The sequence below is a fragment of the Panulirus ornatus genome, chromosome 63 (assembly GCF_036320965.1).
Source record: "Panulirus ornatus isolate Po-2019 chromosome 63, ASM3632096v1, whole genome shotgun sequence".
In the NCBI taxonomy this organism is placed as follows: domain Eukaryota; kingdom Metazoa; phylum Arthropoda; class Malacostraca; order Decapoda; family Palinuridae; genus Panulirus; species Panulirus ornatus.
The window spans coordinates 24,472,488-24,494,074 of record NC_092286.1 but is presented as its reverse complement, the minus strand read 5'-3'; the positions used below and the strand labels follow the sequence as shown (position 1 = coordinate 24,494,074).

The 21,587-nt window shown below is 39.6% G+C and overlaps 1 protein-coding gene across 6 annotated transcripts in view; it reads left to right on the top strand.

Annotated features, from left to right (window-relative positions):
* LOC139745847 (divergent protein kinase domain 2A-like) overlaps window positions 1–21,587 on the top strand; it is a 50,104-nt gene that overhangs the window by 12,343 nt on the left and 16,174 nt on the right. For 5 of the 6 annotated variants that reach the window (XM_071656452.1, XM_071656448.1, XM_071656451.1 and 2 more), the window contains exons 4-8: window positions 872–1,053; window positions 9,090–9,231; window positions 14,234–14,404; window positions 15,809–15,938; window positions 18,532–18,780. In XM_071656452.1, the coding sequence (XP_071512553.1) occupies window positions 872–1,053; window positions 9,090–9,231; window positions 14,234–14,404; window positions 15,809–15,938; window positions 18,532–18,780 (874 nt within the window). Of the gene's footprint in view, window positions 1–871; window positions 1,054–9,089; window positions 9,232–14,233; window positions 14,405–15,808; window positions 15,939–18,531; window positions 18,781–19,664; window positions 19,851–21,587 lie in introns of all 6 variants that reach the window. The other variant, XR_011711991.1, reaches the window with a different exon arrangement.

The following is a 21,587-nucleotide window of genomic DNA, read 5'->3' as shown; positions in this document are numbered from 1 at the left end:
TGGGAATACCTGGTTTAAAAAGAGAGATATACATAAGTATACGTATGCAAGTAGGAGAGATGGCCAGAGAGCGTTATTGGATTACGTGTTAATTGATAGGCGCGCGAAAGAGAGACTTTTGGATGTTAATGTGCTGAGAGGTGCAACTGGAGGGATGTCTGATCATTATCTTGTGGAGGTGAAGGTGAAGATTTGTAGAGGTTTTCAGAAAAGAAGAGAGAATGTTAGGGTGAAGAGAGTGGTGAGAGTAAGTGAGCTTGGGAAGGAGACTTTTGTGAGGAAGTACCAGGAGAGACTGAGTACAGAATGGAAAAAGGTGAGAACAAAGGAAGTACGTGGAGTGGGGGAGGAATGGGATGTATTTAGGGAAGCAGTGATGGCTTGTGCAAAAGATGCTTGTGGCATGAGATGAATGGGAGGTGGGCAGATTAGAAAGGGTAGTGAGTGGTGGGATGAAGGAGTAAGATTATTAGTGAAAGAGAAGAGAGAGGCATTCGGACGATTTTTGCATATTATAGCTTGAGCAGGGAGAGTTTTATGGATAGTCAGACTAATATATGGCAAAGTGTAGAATTCAGGCCATCTTGGCTGATAATTGAGGAGAATTGAGAAGCTGTTTGCTAATAAGCAAATGATGTCTGTTTTTGATTTTCAGTTTTATGAGATCCGTTTTCATGGCATGCCATTGATTAACATCTTTACAGTTTACTTTCTTTGGGTATAGAAAGTCTTATTCTTCTACTCTTACACATTGGTTGTATTGAATTATTGGTAACTTTTGTCTATCCCTTATAAGCTGATAGATTTAGTGATAGAGTAAAAATTTTTAAGCGTTTCTGTTTCTTTATATTTTATTTTTGATGATTTCCAGGTGCCTTTGAGTGACCGATTTTCACATTTGGATGAACTTGTGTGCCACAATGCCAGCCTGGGTTCAGGGTGCAGTGTTGGGTCAGCTGCCCACAGATCCTTCTTAGCAAGACCTCAGCCATTGTCATCTCATTCATTACACCATCTTCTGCGCACTATAGGGATTCCTCGTGCCCAGTACCCGTATGTGTATTTTGTAAATCTGTCTTTGTACATGTGTCTTGCTTGTAGTTTGCATTGTATGTTTTGGAGGTACGGGCTGTAGGTAGCATTGTGCAAAGGAGGTTGGATATATTGAGAATGAAATGTTTGAGGACAATATTTGGTATGAGGTGGTTTAATTGAGTAAGTAATGAAAGGGTAAGATGGATGTGTGGATGCAAAAAAGTGTGGTTGAGAGAGTAGAAGAGGATGTGTTGAACTGATTGGACAGATGGAGAGAAAGAGTGTGAAAAAGTTGAGAAAGAGGGTATATGTGTCAGAAGTGGAGGGAAAAAGAGAACTTGGAGACCAGATTAGAGGTTGAAGGTTGAAGTGAAAAATATTTTGAATGATCGGGGCCTGAACTTGCTGGAGGATGAAAGGCATGCATGGAATAGAGTGAAATGGAACTTTGTGGTATATTGGGTTCAATGTGCTGTCAATGGAGTGAACCAGGGCATGTGAAAAGTCTGGGGCAGATCATAGAAGGTCTATGGGGCCAGGATATGGATAAAAATCTTTGGTTTTGGTGCATTATACATGACAGCTTGTGAATAGATGTGGGTGGTTGTGGCATTTTTTTGTCTGTTTCTCGGTGCTATCTCGCTGATGCAGGGGGTGGTGATCTGGTGTTGAGGGAAAATTGATGTTTATGTTTAATTTTTTGTTACCTTTATGCATTTGTACTGTATCCTGTAGGGTGGGGTAGCTTCAGGAATGGATGAAGGTGAGCAAGTATTGTTATGTACATATGTATATGTATGTGTATGGTGAGGGAATAATTGGTGTACATGGGGTGTTCAGTGTTGTAAATGGAAATGGTAAAGAGCTTGTAGATTTATGCGCTGAAAAAGGACTGGTGATTGGGAATACCTGGTTTAGAAAGAGAGATATACATAAGTATATGTATATAAGTAGGAGAGATGGCCAGAGAGCGTTATTGGATTACATGTTAATTGATAGGCACGCGAAAGAGGAACTTTTGCATTTTAATGTGCTGAGAGGTGCAACTGGAGGGATGTCTGATCATTATCTTGTGGAGGCGAAGGTGAAGATTTGTAGAGGTTTTCAGAAAAGAAGAGAGAATGTTGGGGTGAAGAGAGTGGTGAGAGTAAGTGAGCTTGGGAAGGAGACTTTTGTGAGGAAGTACCAGGAGAGACTGAGTACAGAATGGAAAAAGGTGAGAACAAAGGACGCAGGGGGAGTGGGGGAGGAATGGGGGGTATTTAGGGAAGCAGTGATGGCTTGCGCAAAAGATGCTTGTGGCATGAGAAGCGTGGGAGGTGGGCCGATTAGAAAGGGTAGTGAGTGGTGGGATGAAGGAGTAAGATTATTAGTGAAAGAGAAGAGAGAGGCATTTGAACGATTTTTGCAGGGAAATAATGCAAATGACTGGGAGATATAAAAGAAAGAGGCAGGAGGTCAAGAGAAAGGTGCAAGAGGTGAAAAAGAGGGCAAATGAGAGTAGGGGGGCAAGAGTATCATTAAATTTTAGGGAGAATAAAAAAGATGTTTTGGAAGGAGATAGATAAAGTGTGTAAGACAAGGGAACAAATGGGAGTATCAGTGAAGGGGGATAATGGGGAGGTGAGAACAAGCAGTGGTGATATGAGGAGATGGAGTGAGTATTTTGAAGGTTTGTTAAATGTGTTTGATGATAGAGTGACAGATATGGAGTGCATTGGCCGAGGTGGTGTGCAAGGTGAGAGGGTTAGGGAGAATGATTTGGTAAACAGAGAAGAGGTAGTAAAAGCTTTGCAGAAGATGAAAGCCGGCAAGGCAGCTGGTTTGGATGGTATTGCAATGGAATTTATTGAAAACGGGGGTGACTATTGTTGACTGGTTGGTAAGGTTATTTAATGTATGTACGACTCATGGTGAGGTGCCTGAGGACTGGCGGAATGTTTGCATAGTGCCATTGTACAGAGGCTCCTGGCGGAATGTTTGCATAGTGCCATTTTTGTACAGAGGCAAAGGGGATAAGAGTGAGTGCTCAAATTACAGAGGTATAAGTTTGTTGAGTATTATTGGGAAATTATATGGGAGGGTTTTGATTGAAAGGGTGAAGGCATGTACAGAGCATCAGATTGGGGAAGAGCAGTGTGGTTTCAGAAGTGGTAGAGGATGTGTGGATCAGGTGTTTGCTTTGAAGAATGTATGTGAGAAATACTTAGAAAAGCAAATGGATTTGTATGTAGCATTTATGGATCTGGAGGACACATATGATAGAGTTGATAGAGATGCTTTGTAGAAAGTATTAAGAATATATGGTGTGTGAGGTAAGTTTTTAGAAGCATTGAAAAGTTTTTATCGAGGATGTAAGGCATGTGTACGTGTAGGAAGAGAGGAGTGATTGGTTCTCAGTGAATGTTGGTTTGCGGCAGGGGTGCGTTATGTCTCCATGGTTGTTTAATATGTTTATGGATGGGGTTGTTAGGGAGGTGAATGGAAGAGTTTTGGAAAGAGGGGTAAGTATGCAGTCTGTTGTGGATGAGAGAGCTTGGGAAGTGAGTCAGTTGTTGTTCACTGATGATACAGCGCTGGTGGTTGATTCTTGTGAGGAACTGCAGAAGCTTGTGATTGAGTTTGGTAAAGTGTGTGAAAGGAAAGCTGAGAGTAAATGTGAATAAGAGCAAGATTATTAGGTTTAGTAGGGTTGAGGGACAAGTCAATTGGAGGTAAGTTTGAATGGAGAAAAACCGGAGGAAGTGAAGTGTTTCAGATATCTCGGAGTGGATTTGGCATCGGATAGAACCATGGAAGCGGAAGTGAATCATAGGGTGGGGGAGGAGGCGAAAGTTCTGGGAGGGTTGCATACTGTGTGGAAGTCGAGAATGTTATCTTGGAAAGCAAAAATGGGTATGTTTGAAGGAATAGTGGCTCCAACAATGTTATATGGTTGCGAGGCGTGGGCTATTGATAGAGATGTGCAGAGGAGGGTGGATTTGCTGGAAATGAGATGTTTGAGGTCAATATGTGGTGTGAGGTGGTTTGATCGAGTAAGTAATGAAAGGGTAAGAGAGATGTGTGGTAATAAAAAGAGTATGGTTGAGAGAGCTGAGGAGAGTGTTTTGAAATGATTTGGTCACATGGAGAGAATGAGTGAGGAAAGATTGACAAAGAGGATATATGTGTCAGAGGTGGAGGGAACGAGGAGAAGTGGGAGACCAGATTGGAGGTGGAAAGATGGAGTGAAAAAGATTTTGTGTGATCGGGGCCTGAACATGCAGGAGGGTGAAAGGCGGGCAAGGAATAGAGTGAATTGGAATGATGTGGTATACCGGGGTCGACGTGCTGTCAATGGATTGAACCAGGGCATGTGAAGCATGTGGGGTAAACCATGGAAAATTCTGTGGGGCCTTGATGTGGAAAGGGGAGCTGTAGTTTCGGTGCATTATACATGACAGGTAGAGACTGAGTGTGAACGAATGTGGCCTTTGTTGTCTTTTCCTAGCGCTACCTCGTGCACATGTGGGGGAAGGGTGTTGTCATTTCATGTCTTGCAGCGTGGCAGCGTGGCGATGGGAATGAATAAGGGCTGACTATGAATTATGTACATGTATATATATGTATATGTCTGTGTTTATTTTTTTATTTTTTTTTTTTTGCTTTGTCGCTGTCTCCCACGTTTGCGAGGTAGCGCAAGGAAACAGATGAAAGAAATGGCCCAACCCACCCCCATACACATGTATATACATACGTACACACACGCAAATATACATACCTACACAGCTTTCCATGGTTTACCCCAGACGCTTCACATGCCCTGATTCAATCCACTGACAGCACATCAACCCCGGTATACCACATCGCTCCAATTCACTCTATTCTTTGCCCTCCTTTCACCCTCCTGCATGTTCAGGCCCCGATCACACAAAATCTTTTTCACTCCATCTTTCCACCTCCAATTTGGTCTCCCTCTTCTCCTCGTTCCCTCCACCTCCAACACATATATCCTCTTGGTCAATCTTTCCTCACCCATTCTCTCCATGTGCCCAAACCATTTCAAAACACCCTCTTCTGCTCTCTCAACCACGCTCTTTTTATTTCCACACATCTCTCTTACCCTTACGTTACTTACTCGATCAAACCACCTCACACCACACATTGTCCTCAAACATCTCATTTCCAGCACATCCATCCTCCTGAGCGCAACTCTATCCATAGCCCACGCCTCGCAACCATACAACATCGTTGGAACCACTATTCCTTCAAACATACCCATTTATGCTTTCCGAGATAATGTTCTCGACTTCCACACATTCTTCAAGGCTCCCAGAATTTTCGCCCCCTCCCCCACCCTATGATCCACTTCCGCTTCCATGGTTCCATCCGCTGCCAGATCCACTCCCAGATATCTAAAACACTTCACTTCCTCCAGTTTTTCTCCATTCAAACTCATCTCCCAATTGACTTGACCCTCAACCCTACTGTACCTAATAACCTTGCTATTATTCACATTTACTCTTAACTTTCTTCTTTCACACACATGGTTGTTTAATTTGTTTATGGATGGGGTTGTTAGGGAGGTGAATGCAAGAGTTTTGGAAAGAGGGGCAAGTATGAAGTCTGTTGGGGATGAGAGAGCTTGGGAAGTGAGTCAGTTGTTGTTCGCTGATGATACAGCGCTGGTGGCTGATTCATGTGAGAAACTGCAGAAGCTGGTGACTGAGTTTGGTAAAGTGTGTGAAAGAAGAAAGTTAAGAGTAAATGTGTTTATATACATGTATATGTTTAGATGTATAGGTATGTATATGTGCTGTGTGTGGACGTGTATGTATATACATGTGTATGTGGGTGGGGTGGGCCATTCTTTCGTCTGTTTGCTTGTGCTAACTCGCTAACGCGGGAGACAGCGACAAAGTATAATGAAATAGATAAATAAGTCTAACAGAAAGATCCTTACTAATCTGCCCAACATAAAACTTATCACAATATCAACTTGGCACTTTATGAATGCATCCAGGAGAATATTCTGGTGAATTCCTGATTAAGGTATTCTTTATAGTATTATTGTTGCTGAAGGCTACATTTACATTAAAGTCTTTATGCAACATGGAAAGTAAAGTAAAATTATTATCAAAAGGGAGAACTAAAAGATTCTTGGTGTCAATGGGAGGTTTGGGCTCAACTCTTTAAAATGATTTCTTTGCAAACTTACGGGATTTATCAATGAAAGATCTAAGGTACTTTAACTTAGATCCAATAGAATATATCTTCACAAACTCATCAATATCTCTGCAGAAGCTGGTGACTGAGTTTGGTAAAGTGTATGAAAGAAGAAAGCTGAGATTAAATGAGAATAAGAGCAAGGTTATTAGGTACAGTAGGGTTGAGGGACAAGTCAACTGGGAGGTAAGTTTGAGTGGAGAAAAACTGGAAGAAGTGAAGTGTTTTAGATATCTGGGAGTGGATTTGGCAGCGGATTAAACAATGGAAGCGGAAGTGAATCACAGGTTGGGGGAGGGGGCAAAATTTCTCAGAGCATTGAAAAATGTGTGGAAGGTGAGAACTTTATCTTGGAAAGCATAAATGGTTATGTTCGAAGGAATAGTGGTTCTAACAATGTTATATGGTTGCGAGGCTTGAACTATAGATAGGGTTGTGTGGAGGAGGGTGGATGTGTTGGAAGTGAGGACAATATGTGGTGTGAGGTGGTTTGATTGAGTAAGTAATGAAAGGGTAAAAAAGATATCTGGTAATAAAATGAGTGTGGTTGAGAGAGCAGAAGAGGATGTATTGAAATGGTTTGGTCACGTGGAGGGAATGAGTGAGGAGAGAATGACAAAGAGGATATATGTGTTAGAGGTGAAGGGAACGAGGAGAAGTGGGAGACCAAATTGGAGGTGGGAGGATGGAGTGAAAAAGATTTTGAGTGAATGGGGTCTGAACATGCAGGAGGGTGAAAGGCGTGCAAAGAATAGAGTGAACTGGAATGATTTGTTATACCAGGTTTGACGTGCTGTCAATGGATTGAACCAGGGTATGTGAAGCGTCTGGGTTAAACTATGGAAAGTTTTGTGGGGCCTGAATGTGGAAAGGGAGCTGTGGTGTTGGTGCATTATACGTGAGAGCTAGAGACTGAGTGTGAACGAATATGGCCTTTGTTTTCTTTTCCTAGCGCTACCTCACGCGCATTCGGGGTAAAGGGGCTGTCATTTTATGTGTGGCGGGGTGACGATGGGAATGAATGAATGCAAGAAGTATGAATTATGAACATGTGTATATATGTATATGTCTGTGTATGTATATATATATGTATATGTTGAAATGTATAAGTATGTATATGTGCATGTGTGGAAGTGTATGTATATACATGTGTATGTGGTTGGGTTGGGCCATTCTTTCGTCTGTTTCCTTGTGCTACCTCACTAACGCGGGAGACAGCGACAAAGTATAATAAATATTATAAATGAATATGAAGTGTGATGTAATGGATGTGTATTTTACTTTATTCTAGTGTTTGTATAGACCACTAATAGCCCAGGGACCATAGGTTAAGAGCCCATGTTCAATTATTTGGGAAGAGAACAGGGACCTCTCTTCTCCTATGCTCACTGATGCCTGTTAGCAAAAAATAGTCTTGTACTGCTCTTAACCAGAGACAGAAGTATGTTTTTGTACCAACTAGAGATATTTCAGAGCAAACTTGAGATTATGTTTACCTAACTTATAATTGAAGTAGGTTACTTTTAGTGTAATGTAGTACTATATGGTATAGATGCTTCTAATCTCGGTGGTACAGCTTTGATTTATACATTTACAAAAATGATTATCAATTAGAGTATACTTAATCTTTGCTGAATGACTTGTTTCTTGTAGGACTTTTCAAACACATTCACTGTATGATGTAGTTTCTATGCAGCCTTTATACTGGAGAAATTCATTCCACGTGATTCACAGTCTTTTAACATCACTTGATTAGGATAGGAGTTTGACAGTTTCTGCATACCAGTTTCATAAATTAGCATCATCATAAAAGCTACAGGGATGACAAGGTTTGCAGCGATCTCTTGGAACATGGGGTTTAGATTTCCTAACCTGTTAGCTAAGAATTAGCATACTTGGCTCTGGAATTATTAGTTTCGTGCTGTCTGTCTCAGGGATGGTATATTCCTATTCAGATTTCCGATGTATGTAATTGACATATTATTTTTAGATTTTTATCTCATTTTCTTCAGCTGTTGAGTAAGTTACTTATCTGGATCTGTGAAAATGTCATATATGCTGTGGTAGGAAGAAGTACGTTATCTGCCTTCCCTATATATTTAGTATTTTCTTCTTGATTAGACATGCCTTTGATAGGGAGTTTGAAGGACATAGCAACACTAGTCATCTCCCAGGTGTTTGATGCTGCTAGTCCTGGCTTTTGTGTGTTCTGTCTTACTTGATATCCACGGATGTAGGTTGCAAGATGCATGATCCTGGTGGGGCTAATGGCATAGAGAGTGCTTTACCATTTGTGATATCAGTATTTGCAGATTTATGGTGCATAGTTGTTTGGAAAACAGCAAATACTTTACACTTCTGGGGTAGCTTGACTTATGTATGGTTCAGGTGCCTTAACTGATCTGCACTTTCATAGCATTTCTGTCAAAATACAAAAGTTGATTTCCCCGCACAGAACTAATTTAAATCACTTATGCATGGGTAAATAAAACTGAATATTTTTGTACTTTTAGTGTAGTTTGTAATTTATGTTTCTTTGTCTTTGACAAGATGCTGGCATTTTATATCCATGGTTCTATCTTGCATGTATGCCTTCATTTTCACAATATAATGAGCCAAGCAAGGATTTATTCTTTAAGGCTCTGTCATCTGTTCTTGATGCTACTTCACTAAGGTGAGAAAAGACAACTGGGAAAAATAGAATTATTCTTACTTTCTACTATCCATAGGAGCTTAATTTCTCTTTTTCTGTTATGTCTCTCGATAATCTCTGATTTCTTTTTAGTTCTGTTAAGGATATGTATTTTGTATTAGTGACCTTTTGTAATATATGTTCCTTTAAATTTCAGATTATTAATGTGTCCAAGTACGAAACTATTAACTGTCATAGAACGATCTTTTGATGATAATGACGACCATAGCCTCAGTCAAGAGGAAAGAATTACTTTATACACAACACTTGCCATTGCTCCAGATATTGTTGTCCTTAAGGTTTGTAAGTGTATTTGTTTATGATCATTTGCTGTAGGTATATCTTTTACAAATGTCTGCTGCTTTTATGTTTGTTATTAGTGGGTATTTAAACTGTTCTTGGGAAAAGAAGAGAAAGAATACTCTCTACACATCACCTGCATGTCGTAGAAGACACTAAAGAGGAATTGGAGTGGAAGGCTGGAAGTCCTTTCCTCCTGTATCATTATTGTTTAAAAGTAAGGACAGAAAAAGGAACTAAACCAGAATATTTCCTGAAAGGCTCAGTCATCTGTTTTTAACGGTACCTTCTAATGAAAGAAAAAGTGAATAGGAAAAAGAAATGTGTACATGTCTCATTTTTAAGATAGTAACCAATACTACCTGTCTGGTTATCAGGACAGTTAATGACATCTGCTTAGTGACTCAGGTAGCTGTCTTCTCTTTCTGCCTCTCTAACATGTAGACTACTGGCATTCTGTTCATAAACATACAATCTCTCCTCGTCATATGTAACACTTAGCAACATCTAACTCACACAGCTCGTTCTTCATAACTCTAGATTTTCCTTCGTTGTGTACTATGTGTTAGCCCTGCCTTTTGGCGTAGTAGGTAGGAACACTTAGGCAGGATTATTAGGTTGAAACATTAAGTAGATGCAGTAGGTAGGAGCATTAGATAGAAGTAGTCATTAAGAACATTAAGTAGGAGCCTCTGCAAACACTGCGCTAGACTTGCCAAATGATGTTGGCCTGTTAAGGGTGATGGACTTAAGGCTAGGAAGAGGCTCTGGAGTTCTAATTGGAACAGGCATCAGAGATATAGATAGACAGATAGTGACAAGGTTGTAGATAATTGTTGCTACTATAGAGATTTATGGCATGTTGATCAGGGTCATAGGGCCAGATGTTGCATGGTGTTGCTAAACTTTGATAGAAAATAATAAAAGCTAATTCAGTGTGTTCTTTTCCTTTAGGTGAATTAGAGTATTCTGGTAGAAAGCTAGGTTACTTTGATTATGTATGTAGGAGGATGTTGATAATCAGTGCAACTAAAAGCAAAGTTCTTGTATCTGAAAGGTGGGCCTTTGCTGGGTCATATCAGTAGGAATGGATTGGGGTTAGGAACCCCAGCACTGCAAAATTAATTTCTGTTAATGATGTAAGTTTGTATCACCAGATCCACCATAGCATAAGTGGGAATGGAGGTAATTATAACAGGAATTTGATGGAGAAATGGAAGTATGGTGCTGAAGAAATGTGAGTGGGAAAGCAGGAATGAAAGTAGAATTATGCAAAGAGGATTTGAAGGTGTGCTTGAAGCTGTGGCGAATAGAAACAAAATTTAGTACAGAGTGTGCCAGAACCTTGCAAGATGGTCTATTAGCCTTGTCATTTAAATATGGTGCTGGTCTTTTACATAAGAATGTTGGCATTTCATTTGTTTTTTTTGTCCCAAATCTAGGTAATATTGCATGCATTGTTTCTTTGGCAATCAAAGCACTGTTCTGTAGGATGTGGTCTGTAATTTGCTCCTCCCCAGTCAACTATTTTGTGCATGACACAACCCTCTCATTCATCACATGCCGACATTCAAGAGATGTATGCTTCTGACTCATTTATTTGCTTTGCATTTCTGTTCTTTATACAATGCATTATCATGCACTCTACCAGTCCTCAGGCACCTCATCCTAGGCCATATGTAGGTTGGAAATCTTGGCTGATAAATCAGCAGTACTCTCAACCCTTTTATTGAGAAACTTATCTGCAGTCCCATCACTTTCTCTTCCTGAGAGTTTACCATGTTTCATCTTGGGCTACACTTTCATTATCTCCTTTCTGGTTATTAGCTTATTTGCCATATCTCTCTCAGTCCACATAGACCTTGTCCCAGACTCCTCACATTTATCTCTCAATTATCTAACTCATTCTTAGAGAACAACAGCTAACAGTATTTGATATGATGAACATTGCCTGCCTCTTTGTAAGCATCCAGCTGATGTATCATACCTTTATAGCATACAGAGGTCTCTTCCACTGTTAAGAGGATGCAGGAAAAAATTCTGCTCTCCTCAGATCCCCCACATCCACCATGATGAGGGCATGGCTCATCCAGTTGATAGTTGCTTGTGTACACGGTGATCTTGCAGAAAATATGTAGGTTGTTGGGTGGCCTAAGTTATAGGAGGAACACTCATGGGTTGTATCAGATGGTGAGAAAAGTGAAGAATAATAAGATGAGAAATGTGAAAAGTGACTAGCAATTTTGAATAGATATGTAAGGTATAGGGAGGCCTTTAAGGGAGCCACCACCACTGAACTTGTGCATGTGGAAGAAATTACATTACAACTGTGCTTAATTCTCTCTTTATATATTTCCAGGGTAATTGAAGACTTTGGTAACAGATGTTAGGTAAAGAGTTAGAGTATTTACAAAGTAAAAAACATCTTCACTACCCTGTCCACATATGCCAGACACTCATTGTACCCATTCTTATTGTAGCGTGAAAGGTGTAAACTTTCAGCAGATATTATGTAACCATAATCAGTATGACTGTATTGAAATAAGAATACATTTAAGAATAGAGTGTTCATTATAAAAAAGGAAACAAAGTCTTCAGTATCTTTCCCACACTTGAGAACCAATCTCCTTCACCCTGAACAGTAGTGCCAAAGGGACTCATACTATTTACTACTGTTGCTGTGCCTATTTATGAATTAAGATTACAGTCAGAAAGCAGGCTCAGTAGAAAGAAGGAAATATTGCTTGCACCTCTCTTCCTTCCTCTCTTATCATGAGTTGTCAAATGTGTCATTCATCCCCCCCTTTATGTGTGCTCACTTTGTGCTCAAAGTATCTCTTGACTAGCCCAACATAAAGGTAGTAATATAATTTTTTGTATATTTTCAGGTACTTTTGATTGCTAATCTGTCATTTCATAAAGGAAAGAAACAGTTGATTTTCCTGTGTTCCTTGATGGAATTTATGGATCGTACTGGCTGTTTTATAGTTAGAATACTCCTTTATCTTGGGTTTTAGAGCTTCTTTGTCTGCTACCATTCCCTCATCCCCTGTCCTAACTGTTGCTTCCACTTGTTCTCTTCATCTCTTTACTGTTTACCTCCATACAAGAGATATTTTTGTTCTCTCTGAAGTGCATTAATTTGATATGTAATACTGATATAACAAATATGGCTTAGTGAAACAGTTATTCAGCAGATTTAGAAAATTGCAAACTTCTTCAGAAGGCTTGTGACCAGCCCTGAACCAAGCTTGGATCATTTTGATTAGGTCAAAGCCCATCTTCACTACAAACTCATCTCTACAAAACTGTATCTTCATTACATTTCCATACTAACAGAAAAAAAAGTCAGTTATAAGTGCCGAAGATCAACAATATAATGAGTGCTTAACAAATTAGAAAGTAAACTGTTAGGGAAGATTAGTCATTGGAAATGTAAACGAGTGACACAATAGTAAAAATAGCAAATGCTATGACTTATAGGCCACCCCAAATCCCAGCTGGAAGATTTAGCGTCATACTTAAAGAAGTGAAAGAGATCCTAACAAACCTAAAGAAACGAAAATCAGCATCTATATCGGTCAAAGTCTTCAATTTCCATTTAGTAGTGTGGTAGTAAAGAGGATCCCATAACTTTGCACCTGATGTGCATGTGAATTACTACATGAAACACTAACACAAGGAAAGATAGTTTATATTGTCTATCTTGACTTTGCTAAAGCATTTGAGAAAATGCACTGTAAGATTTTACTATGGGGGGGAAATTAAGATTCTAAACCCCATGTTCTACAGAACACAATGATACTGGTGAACATATTGAATCTTGTTTGTCAAAATTGTATCATATCTCTGGGTCATTGGGAGGGGATAAGGCTAGTTCACTGATGTTGCATGAGGGGTGTTAAATCAGAGAGAGTGTACTCTGAGGAAGTTGATTTTTTTCTCAATGGATTTGTATGATGTGATGCAGTAGCATGAGCTTAATTTTTCACTGGTGCTATCACAACCTATTGTTGTAATAGTAGTATGGTACAGTTTAAGAAGAATGGCAGATCCGTACATTGGTTTTGTTCTTGATTGATCAGCCAATGAAGTAAAACTATATTCCAGGAATCATGCTTGTTAGCTTCTAAGACTCAATCCCAGCTAGAGAAGTAGTCATAGTTTTAGGGAATATTTGGGAAGTATTCTTTCTTCCAATCACTTAAACTTTACCTTTGTAATATGAACTTTTACTTTTCTGTCATATGTTTGTTTATGTAATTCTTTCCAGTGCTAGAGTGATGGAGAAAATGCTAGCTGTGAAGATTTACCTCCTTAGGTTAGGTTGAGTATGAGGGATGAATAAAGTAAGAAGTTAAAATATCAGAATTACATGTTGAATAGAGAAAAGAGGAGTTGTAAAATGTAAACAGGGCTGAAATTTGTTTTTTATTTAGATATCAGGACCCCCTTTGTGGGCTCCTGCAATTGTGCTGCAAACAGTAGCAGGGAAATGATGGACTCCTTTGGAGTGAAAGTTCCTTCAGAAACCTCACCGAAGGTGACTTTCCACAAGTGGTGTAATCTCATGCAAATAGAGGCCTGTAACACTGTGCTGAAATGAGATGGTTGTATGAAAAGAGTAGAAGTAGTCGAGGATGAAGCAGTTGAGTTTAGTTAGTGTGAAAGGAAGAAGAGAAATGTTGAGATGAATAGTGTTGTGGATAGTATGTGTACATGGAAGAGCATTTGAAATATGTGAGTGTACAGATAACTGCTGGATGTTAAGAGATATTGTTCATGTGGCATGTAATGCTGGAGTAGTTTTAAAGACTCACTTTTTCCTAATTTGTCAGTGATACTTTAGATTCTCCTCATTTTTAGATTTTTGGCCTGAATTCTAAATTTTCAAGTAAGAAGAATGGCAAAGTAAGTTGCAGTTGCATACATGTTTTCACAAAGTCATGTTTATCTGCATTTATCATAAATTTCATATATTTTTTTTATGAATACTTTCAGTTGCTGACAAAGGCAAATCTCAATGTGGGTTTTCCTCGCCTTGTTGGTGTATGTGGCCGATTAGGTGTCTTTGAAGGTGAAATGACTCCTTTAGCGTCTTTATTAGATGAGACCTTCAACGTCCGGGCCTCCCTTGCAGCACAGATTCTCACCATGGTTGATGATTTTATGGTGAGATTATTTTCTTTGCCTCTTGGATAAAAAGAATACATTAATCATATTTTATTTAGAAATTCATTGTAGTTGAAGACTTGTGAAGTACCACCTGATTTTTATGATCATGTCTGTGCCTCCCTTTTCATTTTTTTTTTTTTTTTCGCTGTCTCCCGCGTTTGCAAGGTAGCGCATGGAAACAGACGAAAGAAATGGCCCAACCCACCCCCATACACATGTATATACATACGTCCACACACGCAAATATACATACCTACACAGCTTTCCATGGTTTACCCCAGACGCTTCACATGCCTTGATTCAATCCACTGACAGCACGTCAACCCCGGTATACCACATCGCTTCAATTCACTCTATTTCTTGCCCTCCTTTCACCCTCCTGCATGTTCAGGCCCCGATCACACAAAATCTTTTTCACTCCATCTTTCCACCTCCAATTTGGTCTCCCTCTTCTCCTCGTTCCCTCCACCTCCGACACATATATCCTCTTGGTCAATCTTTCCTCACTCATTCTCTTCATATGCCCAAACCATTTCAAAACACCCTCTTCTGCTCTCTCAACCACACTCTTTTTATTTCCACACATCTCTCTTACCCTTACGTTACTTACTCGATCAAATCACCTCACACCACACATTGTCCTCAAACATCTCATTTCCAGCACATCCATCCTCCTGCGCACAACTCTATCCATAGCCCACGCCTCGCAACCATACAACATTGTTGGAACCACTATTCCTTCAAACATACCCATTTTTGCTTTCCGAGATAATGTTCTCGACTTCCACACATTCTTCAAGACTCCCAGAATTTTCACCCCCTCCCCCACCCTATGATCCACTTCCGCTTCCATGGTTCCATCCGCTGCCAGATCCACTCCCAGATATCTAAAACACTTCACTTCCTCCAGTTTTTCTCCATTCAAACTCACCTCCCAATTGACTTGACCCTCAACCCTACTGTACCTAATAACCTTGTTCTTATTCCTATTTACTCTTAACTTTCTTCTTTCACACACTTTACCAAACTCAGTCACCAGCTTCTGCAGTTTCTCACATGAATCAGCCACCAGCGCTGTATCATCAGCGAACAACAACTGACTCACTTCCCAAGCTCTCTCATCCCCAACAGACTTCATACTTGCCCCTCTTTCCAAAACTCTTGCATTCACCTCCCTAACAACCCCATCCATAAACAAATTAAACAACCATGGAGACATCACACACCCCTGCCGCAAACCTACATTCACTGAGAACCAATCACTTTCCTCTCTTCCTACACGTACACATGCCTTACATCCTCGATAAAAACTTTTCACTGCTTCTAACAACTTGCCTCCCACACCATATATTCTTTTCATATACCAGCATATTTCTGTATACAGGTTGCATCTTATTACAGGAGGATGATCCGGAATGGTATCTTTTCTATGGATCATGGTCACTGGAGAAACTGGCTGTCAATAAGGATGGAGAGGTTGTGCTAACTGACCTTGCTGGGATGGCAATTGTGGACAAGAATCTGTTTAGAGGTAACATTGTTTGCAAATCACTTATTCACCAGAAGGTATTTCTTGAAGTTATACTAGGGGTATGCTATGAGAAAGGATTAGTTAATAGGTATTTGATAATTATGAAATAAGGGGTTATTTTGTTTAGTAGCAAATGTTGATAATCTGAACAAAAATTTTCATACATACTTTTGCATGAAATTAAAAGAAAATGATGTAGATGATGAAGGAAATTAAGTGAAATTTGGCCTTTATCCTTTTCCATAGAATGAGACATTCTTACTGAACTTGTCCATGAATCTACAGTTGAGAAAACCCACTTACCCAGCTCATCTTGTAGGACCCACCTAGTTTGTAAGACAAGGGACCAATTTAGATTAAGGGCAATATCTTTCTGAGAATTAACCGTCTTTGATAGTAGTTCTAATAGAAGAGCAAAAATTTTAATTTGAGAGCTCTTATAGTCAGAACTTAGTATGATATGTAACAACTACTTTCTCAAAAACCTAATCTCTTGTATGGTATGTAAAACCTAGAGTAACTTTAGCTTATGGCATAACTTTATTGACATTACTCTTTTGTAAGTATCACTGATGGAAGAAAAGCAAGTAAAGTAGGTTCCTTAGGATATGAACAATATCGGTTGAGATTTTTTAGCGAGACTGTGTGCCCCTTGAGAAAGCGTTTTTAAAATGAAACCTATGTTTATATTTTGTTGGTCATCTCCTCTGGATGGTATTTGCATAGTGCATTGATGGAGTTCTGCTCTCCAGGGGCTCCATCTCCTTCATCTGTGTTTGAATCTACTGTCTCTCTTTGAGTAAAGTCCAGTGCAAATGCCAAGTTGTTTATAATGATAAGGTTGTATCCTTTAGCTTTTTCCTATGGCTTTTTTTAAATCACTCCTCCTTCATGTGGGTTTTGCTTTAGATTGCTCATATATCTCTGTCTGTTGGTGAGATGTGTGATTTCTGAAGTATGAAGAACCTTAAGTACCCATTTATTTTTGCTTGCCTTTCCCTTTTTGAAAAACCTATTCTTGAGATGTGATGGTAAGAGGCCCAGGGCACTGATTCCAGGGGCAATGAGTGATAGGGTTTGCTAATTTTTTGGCTCTGCCTCAGCATCACAGACTTGATGTCACAGATCTGAGTAGGTTTTGAATGGTTGCTAGGTCTCTGTGGATGAACATCAGCTGGCCTCATATGTATTATGGTGGTTCAAGATGATTTTTCATGGATGTGACCTTTTTGTGGAGTGAAGTAATTTTAGTAATTTTTTCACCCCTTGGGGAGCAAATGCTCTTGCAGATGCTCATAAAGCTATGTGTATAGTAGAAAAAGTACATTTTCGTACATCAAAAACTACATTTTTGGAAGGAGTAGTGATGCCAGCAGTGTTGGAGGCTAGGGAAATTAGGTTCTGTAATGGTAGCAAGACTTTCAGAGTATAAGTGTGTCTGGTAAAAGTGGATCAAGTGAGGAATGAGGTAGCAAGAGTTAACTAAGTATTAATAAAGGAGTGGTTAGGAAAGCAAAAGATGGAAAACTGAGACAGTATTTTATAATCATACCTGTATTTTAGAATAATAAGTGGAAGATTGTAAACTTTAAAGTAAACCTCAAAGGGATGAGAGATATTTGATGTAGAGGGAGGTCTTTCTCAAGTTTTTTAGTTGTTGAGAATCAATGCTGCATTGGCTGCAAAATACCGTATTTGCCTCTTGTCATCTCTCCTTTGGCCTTGATTACCATCTGTGGATGTTTAGGCATGGAATTGGCAAGGTTCCCGAATTATTGTAGGTCCATATTTTGGGCCTATTTAGTCTTGATCTCCTAAATGAGGTGAGGCAATGATGAAGTGTGTCTTGAAGCAGCCACCAGATCATATGTTGAGTACCCAAAACACCAAATTGGAGGTGGAAGGATGAAGTGAAAAAGATTTTGAGCAATCAGGGCCTAAACACACAGGAGGGTGAGTGGCGTGCAAGGAATAAAGTGAATTGGAATGATGTGGTATAGCGGGGTCGACGTCTTGTCATTGGATTGAACCAGGGTATGTAAATGGTTTTGGGTAACCATGGAAAGATCTGTAGGGCCTGGATGTTGATAGGGAGCTGTGGTTTCAGTGCATTGCACATTACAGCTAGAGACTGAGTGTGAACAAAATGTGGTCTTTTTTGTCTGTTTTCCTGGTGCTACCTCACTGAAGCTGGGTAGCATCTTGAAGCTCAGATGGAGAAAAGTACCCAGAAGCAAAATTCCCTTAATGAAGTGACAGCCAAAAGAATAAAGAAATTCTGCCCTCAAGATCGCCTGAGGCACACGGAGGCAGGTCGCTTGTGTTCACACTCACAGAAACACTAGTGTCAGAGACTAAATGTACGATGATTTCACCCTGAGAGTGTCATGTGCTTGTACCCACAATAAACCGTATCTGCATATTATGTTTAAGAATATATGGGGGCAGACATTATGTACTGTATGATTTTCATGATCCATCATGCTTTTGTCTTTTGCCGTAAGTATTTTTTAGTATGGAGGATGTTATATATCATTAAAAGCAGCACCTAAAGAAGTCTTTCACATTTAGCCTTTACATTTTTTATATTTAGATGATTATGAAGATGGAACTGAAAGTCGCACTCAGGAGGTATGCAACAGGGAATGCTTTCAAAAGTTTACTGGAGAAGTATACAGAGAAGGTCATGACACTGATGAGATATGCTCTCGTGTAGAAGATGTGGGCCACCTCATGTATGCTGCAGTGTGTGCCATGATCCTCAGTGATATGGAGCAGCACAAATATGTTGATTATTTCACAAGTTCCACTAATCAGCAGCAACAACCCCGCACTACAAAGGGTGAGTAATGCTCTCCATCATGTCTTTATTGGTGTGTTGCATGAATAAATTAATGAACAACTTTTAAAGAAAATGTGATGATTGTAATTCCATAACTTACACTTTAAACTTATGTTAGTAGTTTGTAATTACATACAACCTGAAATTGCTCTTTGAATTGGATTTTCCATCAGCAAAACACAAGGACATGTGGCAGATTTTTAGCAGAATTCTGTATGCATGTATATTGTATATTGCCATGCATGTATATTGCCATGTATAATGTATGTATAATGGCATTACACATATAGAATGCTGCTAAAATCAACCATATATCCTTATGTACTGATGAAAAAATCTCACAGTAAAGGTGATTGATATCTGAATTGCATGGGAAGGAGGTGAGAGAAATCTGAATATTGCCAGAAGGGAAAAGAATACTCACATACATTTCAGTTTCTAAAAGAGGAAACAGGAGGAGTCAAGTGGGAGTACTCATCCTCCTCAAAGACTCAGATTAGGATGTCTGAATGTGTTTGTATTTAACCAGGATGAAAAGAAAGGAGAGAGAGGTGGTATGTTTGAGGAAAGAAACTTGGATGTTCTGCCTCTTGAGTGGAATGAAGTTCAAGGGTAACGGAGAAGAGTTGTTTGGAAGTATCCTAGGAGTAAAGTCATGGGTTGGTGAGAGGACAAGAGGTAAGAAAGGAGTAGCATTACTCTTGAAGCAGGAGTTGTGGGAGTGTGTGATAGAGTGTAAGGAAGTATATTCTAAATTGATGTTAGGTAGAGTTAGAGAAACAAGAACCAAAGAGAGTTGCTTTGTTAACTGAAAAGTCAGTTATAGTACTGTCTGTCTGTCATTCCATGTCTCTTATGCCTGTTCCATCTGAAACTCCCTCCAGGGTGTAGCCATGGCAATAGTGTCCACAACTGGTGAATTCAAGTGCCGCTTTTTAGCCTATAGTGCCTTACCCTAAACAGGCCTCTGGCAAAGGGCAACTCTAGCCCAGTGTTTGCAGAGGCTCCTACCTAATGTTCCTACTGACTGCTACTACTACATCAGAATGTAAAATTGATGGAAATTTAGAGTGAGTTTTCAACCTACTGTGTTTCTGGCTTTCTCTGTTCATTACTGTCAACCCACCCATGGTAGTGGCTTTTTTTTTTCACTTAAGGCCTGCCTTTAGTCAGTTGGAGACTGCCAGAAAGATAATGTCAGCAACCTGTTCCCACTTGATTCTCAGAAATCTGTTGGATCATGGCCTGATCAGACACTTTTTACCAGGATGTATTTTCCTTTCTTATGGATTAGTATTTTTTTATTATATATTTTTGTATATTTATGTATTGGTGACATTATAAGAGAGAGGTTTGGTAGTAAGTGGAATATGATTGTGGGAGCTGAATAGGATGTACTGAAATGGTTTGGACATATGGGGAGGATGGTTGAGGAGAGCCTGACCAGAGGATATACATGTGAGAAATGGAGGAAGCAAGGGTTAGAGAGAGGCTGAAAAGGAGATTAAAGGATGGAGAATCATTGAATTATTGGGACCTAAACATGCAAGAGGGTGAGAAAGATGGATGCAATAGATAGTATTACACTGATGTGGTATACAGGGAGCTATGTGCTGTCAGTGGGCAGAACCAGGGCATCGGAAATGGTCAGGGAAAGCCATGGAATGATCTATGGGGCTTGGCTGTGGATAGGGGATTCTGGTTCAGTTCATTGTATGTTAGAGTTAAACAATGGATGTTAATGAATGAGGCTGCTTGTCTGTTCCAAGCCCTACCTTGCTGACATGGGAAACTGTGAGCAGATATAAAGAAATGTTAGTTAAGGATATGGTGTACTTTATGTGTGCATTGGTTGTTGTTTGATATATATGTAGTGTTTATTTTTTCTTCATAATTGCTTGCCATTTCCTGTGTTAACAAGGTTGCACTTAGAATATACAAAGAAATGGCCTTATTCACTCGCTTCCATTCTCTAGCACTCATGTAATGGTTTGAAACCACCACCCCATACCCATAACCTGGCTTCACAGACCTTTTCATGGTTTCTCTTGCCTGCTTCCTTTGCCTTGGATCTGTCCATTGACTGCAGATCACTCCCTGCATACCATATCTCTCCAGATCATTCTATCCCATGCTTGCCTTTCACCCTCATGCATGTTCACACCCTGACTACTCAAAACATTTTTCACTCCATCCTCCTATCTCCAATTTGGTCAGTACTCTTAACCATACTCTTCTCAATTCCACATGTCTCTCTTATTCTGTCATTGTTTACTCAATCAACCCCTCTCACACCACATATTTTCCTCAAGCATTTCATTTCGAAAGCATTCATCTTCTTCAGTACATTCCCATTTATAGTGCATGCCTTGTATCCATACATCACTATCAGGACCACTGTAACTTTAAACATGCCCATCTTTGCCGTCTCAGGTAGTGACCTCTCTTTATGTATCTGTCACTACTCTTCAAGCCTTCATCCTCTCACACACCCTATGACTCACTTCAGCTCCTATGGTTCCATTTGCTACCATGTCCACTCCCAGTTATTTAACACACTTCTTTTCCTTCAAGTTTTCTTCATTTAAACTCGCATCCAAACCAGCCTGTCTTTCTTCAATGATAAACCTAATAACCTTGCTTTTATTCACACTTATTCTCAACCTCTTCCTTGTACACACACACTTCCAAAATCAGAAACCAATTTCTATAGTTTCTCAATGAAATCAACCAATAGCACAATGTCATCAGCAAACAATAACCAACTCACCTCCCAAGCACCAATTGCACATTTGCCGTACTGCAAC